General features: G+C 34.4%; 1 protein-coding gene across 1 annotated transcript; it reads right to left on the bottom strand.

The window, feature by feature from the left end:
• Positions 1-219: 219 nt before the first annotated feature.
• On the bottom strand, positions 220-7,571 carry LOC108484158 (protein tesmin/TSO1-like CXC 5). Its single transcript, XM_017787847.2, has 8 exons — positions 6,639-7,571; positions 6,195-6,299; positions 4,768-4,945; positions 4,005-4,364; positions 3,661-3,755; positions 3,490-3,584; positions 1,740-2,156; positions 220-1,177 (listed from the first exon to the last, which is right to left on the bottom strand). Exons 1-8 carry the CDS (start codon positions 6,944-6,946, stop codon positions 918-920), a joined length of 1,818 nt encoding a protein of 605 aa, XP_017643336.1. The 5' UTR covers positions 6,947-7,571; the 3' UTR covers positions 220-917.
• Positions 7,572-8,032: the final 461 nt, after the last annotated feature.

The raw sequence follows: 8,032 nt of genomic DNA, 5'->3' as shown, positions 1-8,032 counted from the left end.
GAAAATTCATGAATATATTGATCTTTCAAGTGGTATTTTGATATGTAATTAAACCAGACGAGTCCCTGTAAGGGTTTTAGATTTTTCTTCTTTTTCTTAATAAATGTTGAACAAATTGAAATAAGTCGATTCTTTAAAACAATCACATGGTTCTAAATCTAATTATTGGTAAAATGATAATGAAAACCGGGTGTATGCCATTGAGATGAAGAGCCATAGTAATAACAAAGTCGAGAATTTTCATTTCAGAAGAATAATATACATATAAACAATGAGACACATGAACTAGGGGTTTATCTTGGTTCATGCAGCATTCTTAAAAACTGGCATTCAACGGGTTTGGATTTAAATTCCACCCAACATCTAAACCCTTTTCCTTATTCTTAAACTATGACCTAAAACGTAACAAAAAAGAAAGAACGTTAATGGTTGAGGCAACTCCTGGCTATAAAAAGAATCCCTGTAAAAAATTGACGGGCAAATAGCACCCAATACAAGAAATAATTCCCACAGGTGTTTTTCGATCATGATTCACTGATTAACCATTAATCGAACTTCTCTTGGAAAGGACTCTAAGCTACATATTCCAAAAAGAATTAGAAAACCGTCTTTGTTTTTGATAAATATAGAGATAGATTAATGAAACTCCTAGCATCTATGAATAGAAGCTATTGACAACCACTGGCATGTAGTGTATACAATACCATGCAATTTATACTGTTACGAGTTGAAGTGATTGTTGTGGCAGAAAACCAATAAATTTATCAGTACCGGCATATATTGATCAGAGCACTGGTCAGTTCTAAGAATGAAGCCCAGTCACCTTGATATCGCATCAAAGCTGAAGGTGGAGTGGGTGGTATAGTGAAGATAACTATGGTATCATACCTTGTGCCAATTGTCAGCATCTAGGATCTTTATATCTGTTTTTCGTTTTTCAGTTTAGCATCCCCGTTTTCAGGAAGGGATGGAGGCCGTTGAAGATCATTGTTAGCAGTGGTGATGACCACAGCAGCCGTCTGAGATGTCTTTATTGTAGGTGGACTGACATTTTTCGGAACTCCATTGGTAAAGGATCCTTGTTGATTCCCACTCTCGGTTCTCACAACTTCAGTTCCATTGCTGAGGCTTCTTTGACTACCTATCTCTATTCTAGCCAATGATGAACATTGCGTTTCTGAAAATGAAATAGAGCAGTTGTCAATTCCCAATAGTTCATGCATGAAAAAGATAACACACTGTAAAAGAGATAACATACATTTAAAATATGCACTCTCTGCCACTCTACAGAAAGCAATTTACCTAAGCAGTCCAGAATGTTTGCACAAATCCTAGAGAAGTATAGCAATTAGATACATGAAACCACATGGAATATGTAGCTGATTGCACCAATGAGAACTTTCTCATTGTAGACAACCATTCAATTGTGAACCATGTTTTACATATGCCATCATATCATCATATACCTACTATTCCAAAGAAGTAATTAAACTTATTTCAAATATCTGTCAAACAAAATGATCCAAGTCAGTATATGGACTTTATTTATTTTCATATCCCCTTTCTCTAGACATCCATTAATTGAATATCGATCAGTGTCTTTCAAAATTTTGCTAAACTGGTTCTCTCCTAGTTACTGATAAAGTCAAGGATAGTTTCATCATTTGAAACTTTCTTCCCTTTTGATGTGCAAAATATAATTAGATGTGAATATTCAGTAAATGGAAACAGGAACTTGCCTTTTATTTCTCCAAAAGTGATAAGCCTATTGAGACAATCCCGGAACTTTGTCAAAACAATTCTTTCCTGCTCTGCATAGATCTCCGTCATGCCCTGTCCGTAAGGTAATTGAGAAGATGTGCTACAGCCATGGTCCGTGAGCCCATTAGAGGGAGCTTTCATGAACATTGTATCTTGTTCATCACACATCAATGCCAAAGTTCCCGGAGACATAGGCCTTTCCTTTGGTGTATCAGCACCATCTGAGCTGGAATCTTCAGGGACAACTTTATCAGCCTGGTTTGCACTTGAACAATCATCAGCCACTGTTTTCTCAGCATCAAAATCTTTTTGGCTTTGTAGCCTGTCTTGAGTGGATGACACAAAGGAAGTTTCTGTCTGATCTTCAGCCTGCTTTTCAGTCAAACTTCCCTGATCTGAATGCATACAGAAATTGAGGGAAGACCCATTAGCTGAAAAAACAGGCACATTGTAACTTCTATTAACTGACTAAAAGTTGGTTGTTAAAGCAAATTCAAAGCTAACAAATGTGGGGTTCTTCTACTGGCATCAAGTGTCCAACTAATATTTCTTACTTCACTAGGACAAAACTGATCTGAAGTAACAGAAAATGTTTTGGGAAACAACATTAATATTCAGAACAGTTTAACACAATATTTGTTGACAATCACAAAGAGTCTCAAATTATAAATGCTAATATTATGTCTTAAATTGAAAGAAAAAGTTGTAGCATTATTTTATTCATGAAGCAGAAGATTCAAATAAACAGCATTACACAAATTTGTTTCTATTAGAAAATAATAAAAAGTATGCAGAAAATGACACATGCAAATTCACACTGTTTTCCAATATATAAGCATGGGTGAAAATAAGCATTCTCATGCAAACACAAAAATTAAGAACTAACACTATATCTGGATTGAGTAGATGTGAGGGAAAGGAAACTCTTATCAGGGAAGGATTGTAAGCTCCCCTCCCTTTCATTCAAAACTCTCATTTTTACTTACCCCAAATTAGGGAACAGAGAGGAAAGGAAAGGTGTACTTTAATAATAGTTTATTACAACTTATTATATTTTACCTCTTATTACTTGCAGCGCCCTTATTATATTTTATTTTCTATAGAATTATTTTAATAATTTAACTTAATTAACAACCAGTGCCTTTAAATTGTATACAACTAAATGAAAATTTATTTTCTCTATTAATAAATAAATTTCTATTATTTTTAAATTTATGCTAAAGATTAATATTTTTATTTTGTAAATTTATAAACAATTTTAAAAATAAAAGAGAAAATGAAGAAACACATATAACTACAGGAAAATGCAAACACTTATTCCAATTTATTTTTAATTATATGCTTTAATTATAAATTAATATTTTTCGTTAAATATTTTTCTTTAATTTTCAAAATTATTCATGTGATACATAAAAAACTAATTTTATTTTGAAAAGAGTACAATTGAAATAATATAATATATTTTCCTTTCCTTTCCTTTCCTTTCCACCACTTAACCAAACAGAGGTAGCTCCTATCCTTTCCTTTCCTTTCCTTTCCCTTACTCATTTTAGCTAGCCAAACAAAAGAATACAATATCATTTCCTTTCCTTTCCTTCGAGAACCTCTACCCTTTTTCCCTTTACTAATTGGAATCCAATCAAAGGTTAAAGTAAAAAGTAGGTCAGGAATTAGACACTGCAAGTTTAAACCAATAATTTGAATTGTTTTACACGTATGCCCATTTACCTGCAAGTGTCTTTGCAGCTTCTCCAGATAGAACTACCAAAACAGAACAAAGCTCCTTCAAGTCCTGCTTCTGAATGATGTCTGCTAAGAGAGACCTTCCACCAAAATGAATAAGTTAGTTTCCTGAACATGCAGTTCTTAGATATCTTTTCATCAAGACACTCCATTTACCTATATGTGAATTTTGACATGCCCACTGCAGCAGTTGTAGCTGCACAGGATACTGGCATAGAAGGAGAAGGTGCAGAAGTTCTGATATGAGTTGCCTGATTCACAAATAAAATAAGCTGACAATGTAAGTTCAAGAAGCATAAACTAAAAGTAATGATGAGAAAGATTCTATAGTAAACTAATCAAATGTTAAGCAGCAGCTGAAGAATGAGAATGAAGCTAGAGCAAACATCTGTTCCTTGTTAGAACAAAATATGATTAGATAGATTCAAGTGTAACTAAAATATGATTCAGGAAGTTTCTCCAAAGAAAAATGTCAATAAATATGCATGGACGGTGTTTACCTGTGGAAAGTGTCCAAGCCTGAGAACAGATGGATCCTTGGCAGTTGACCCAAAGAACAGTTCCTGTCCTTTTCTCTTCTTAGATACTGGAATGGATGCAAAACCAGAGGACCCAACAGCTCCTGTTATGGCAGCATTTGCTGCCTGCTGAATATATGCCATATTGTTGGCATGGTCACCATGGAATAGAGCCTGTCTCTCTTCACTACCCTCAAAATTTTTGCAATCCATGCATTTGCAGTTTTCAGAGCAGAGAATATTGGCTTGGAAACACTCACAGTACTTTTTAAGGCACCCAGATTTCTTACAGTGGCATCCTTTGTTGTGCTTTCCCAGTACTAAAACTTCTCCGGCATCTTCCTAAAAATATTTCAAAACTAGTACATATGAGAATGTCAAGGGTAGCAAGCTCTATCTATTTTGCTATCAAATACCCTGCCCGGATCTTTTTCCACAAGATAATCTTTTAGCAGTCTAACCATATACTATTAAGAAAAGAGGATACAATCTATGTGCTAAAATCAAAAGTGAGGTCACACGATCAACAGAAGAATATCATTCTAAATATTCTAGAAGGCCATCAATGAGTCAAGGCAAGAAAAATGTGGCCCTACCTAGACATGTAAATGAAGCAATATTAACATTAGAATCCCAATGGTAAAAATTAAATTATTTTTTGGCTTTTTTCTGAATCAATACAGTGAAAGAGGGGAAGTCCGCATTTCATAAATGTAAATTAAATGAAAAAATATGGCCAGCATACCCTGCTATCCCGTGCACCATGGGGGCTGCTAGCAATTTTTGGCCTGAATGCATTTGGATTACGCTCCAAAGTTGCTTCAATAGCATCTCTTCTCGCAGCTTCATTCTCAACATTGTTATAACAATTAACACAGTTGCACCCATCACAATATACGCCAGATGCAAAGCACTCACAGTACCTGATCAAAGCATTACATTATTAACTTTCTATATCTTATACCATCAAACATGTGGATTATACTTAACATTAAAAAATGGCTTAATTACTCATATTTACAGAAAAAATCATACACAAGAATGAATAATTGGAAAAAAAAAAAAAAAAGAGTACTATCTAAAATGCCAAGACAAGCTGCCTAAATGCTACCTATAAAAGTCATAACTCATAACCCTATTTCTATCAATTCTTTCTCATGAAGTCATAACTCATAACCCTAATTCTATCAATTCTTTCTCATGAATGCTTCTCAACAAATAGAACATACATGAAATCTGAATCTAATCAGTGTGTTGGAAACATCTATACATTTGTCATAGAGCTAAAAAATAGATTTAGATGCATATGGTGAAGAGGATCAATGTAAGTAGGAAGAAAGGCTAGCTTAAAGGAATTTTTCACCAGAACCATCCGTTACTGAAGCATACCACAGTTGGACAGAGAATGAAGTGTATTTTTAAACAGTGAAGGCAAGCTCCTCCTATTTCTGCAATTACAACAGTTCCTCTTATTTCTGATCTGCAATTAGTTCAGATGGAAATATTGCTACACCTTGCACTATTTGCGTTTTGAGGCTGCTCAAGGCAAACCAACCTAAATTGAAAGGGTTTGGAAACTAATGCAGAACAAACTTATAAGCTAGGAAGAACAACTTCTCAGCCTGGAAAAATAGATAACGTTGATTCAGCTTGGACCTTGGGGCTATGATATAAAAATAAGGTTGTACAACCTGCTTCTAAGAGCTACTCATTAATTAATATCGGTAAAGTGCAAAAAGGGTATTTACTTGATAGTTTCTGTTGTAGTATTCTTTCCATTAAAATAGATAGAAACAACACTACACCACATAGGAAATACTAAACTTCCCTATTTATGGCAATGTTTCCGTCTATTATCCAACTCAACTTTGCAAGAATTTTTTTCTCATAATGGCCTCCAAACTCATTTGACATTTCATTCTGTAAATGAATTGAAAGAAGAAAAAATTGATTAAAAAACTTTGAGACTAATCAGATAAGCTACATTCTTAAAGTAGCACAAAAATATAGGCACAAAAACATTCTTAAGATTATGGTCACAAGATAAGATTCAAACCTAATCATTTCTAACTAACTAAAGCTCCTCTAGCTGCATAGAATTCCACACAAAGCATCACTAAATCATGGAAGAAATCATACACACCCAAAGCGTACATTAGTCAATGTACTTACAATTTCAGACACCGAGAATGTTTACAGTTGCACTGCTTCTGCTTCTTTGGAGTACCATCTTTTAGTTCAGTAGGTCTTGGTTTTACTTTTGGGGATTCGGGTTTTCTGAAGCAAGAAAGAAATATGATAAAGAATAGAGTTCGAGTACAGCTAACTAACTTCCACTAATTTCTTTAAAACAATGACATACAAAAACTCAAGAAAATTTACCAGAGTTCGATTCAAAAGATAACTGAAACTAAAGAGCTAATTTTGAAGCATGTAAAAATAAAACGTGAGGGGAAAACGTTACGAGACGTCCTTACTGTACTTACTCTCCAAAAAGGAAAAGAAGTAAAAAGAGAGTTAATTTTATTGAAAGAATTAATCCACAAAGCAAACACCAAAAGAATATAACAGACTAAAAGAAAAAAAAAATCACAAATTTTGATTGCAAAAACTCACATAACCCTCGACGATGCTGTAGTAAGAGGAGGAGGTTGCGCAGCGGCTATAGGGGAGGTCGCCACCATCTGCGGCTTTATCTGTTGCTGCTGCTGTTGCTGAGTAACTGCAGCCGCCACAGCCGAAGACGAAGCCACAGCCATCTCTTGTGTGGACTGCGGGTGTTCCGGCAGAACTACACCACCAGAAGAACCCCCGCCAAAACCGGCCGTGAAATCCAGCTGCCTCGCAAGCTTCTTGGCCGGAAGACCTGCCGTATCCGATTGCACCTTTTTTGGCGGGAACTCACCTCCTTCTCCTTCCCCCATCCAATTCCAGCTCCCACAAAATTCAAAAATAAAATAAAAAATTTTTCAAATTCCAATCTTTTTCCAATATCCACAGCTGAAAATCCACCAAATAATCTCACAAATTGCCTTAAATAAACTCGAATTGAACCACTTTTAGATCCAAATTCCAATCTAAAATCTCCAAAACCTAAAATTCCAAGAAAAAGCACTTCGATTCCACCAAGCTCGAGATTTCCACCAAGAAGTTCCAAAAAACCAAGAGGATTTTGATTCCGATCGATGCATAGAGAGAGAAAGAGAAAAGCTAGAGTTTTTTAAGCATTGATATTGTAAAACAAAGAAGGAAAAGAGAAACAAAAGTTGAAGCACCTCTTATTTTTAATTTTTGTTGGTGTTCTTCTTCCTCCTCTTCCTCCCCTTCGGTTCTCCTCCCTCTCTCTTGCTAAGTTTTGAAATTTCAATTTTCTTTTTTGGCGTTTATTGAACGGTGAGATTCGCCTTTGGGTTTTGGATCCGACAGTTCACGTTGAAAGAATTAATCTGACGGGTCAAATTCATAGGAGTGAGTGTGGTGAGTTGATGAGCGTTGGATCTTTTTAAAACGCAAAGTTTTCCGCACCTGGGTTAAAAAGGGTGTGACGGGGGGCTATAAAGCGAGATTTGGGGGAAATTCTAAAACAAGCTCTCTAATATGAGCTTGTCATAACCTCTAGAAAATATCACCCTTTGGATAAAAAGTAATAATTAATTTGAGCCATTGAAACCATAATAGTAAAAACAGCTAATGCCAAATATTTAATTCTAAATAAAAATATGAAATAATTACACAAAACTCTAAATAATTCATAGTCTATAAAAATTTTATTTAAAACATGAAATGTTTCTCAGTAATTAAATATAGAATGATTATTTAAAATATAAAAAATTAAGTAATTTTAATACATCAAAATATTATTTAAAATATGAAAACGCTTCTTTTTAATTAAGTTATTCCTAAAACATAAAAATTACTGAACATCTGGTGATTATTTAAAACATGAGAAACCTCTAAGAAATTCATAAGTAATTTGTAATACATTAAAATATTACTTAAAATATGAAAAG

Source organism: Gossypium arboreum, chromosome 6, assembly GCF_025698485.1.
Source record: "Gossypium arboreum isolate Shixiya-1 chromosome 6, ASM2569848v2, whole genome shotgun sequence".
Taxonomy (NCBI): domain Eukaryota; kingdom Viridiplantae; phylum Streptophyta; class Magnoliopsida; order Malvales; family Malvaceae; genus Gossypium; species Gossypium arboreum.
This window is presented reverse-complemented; position numbering and strand designations above follow the sequence as displayed.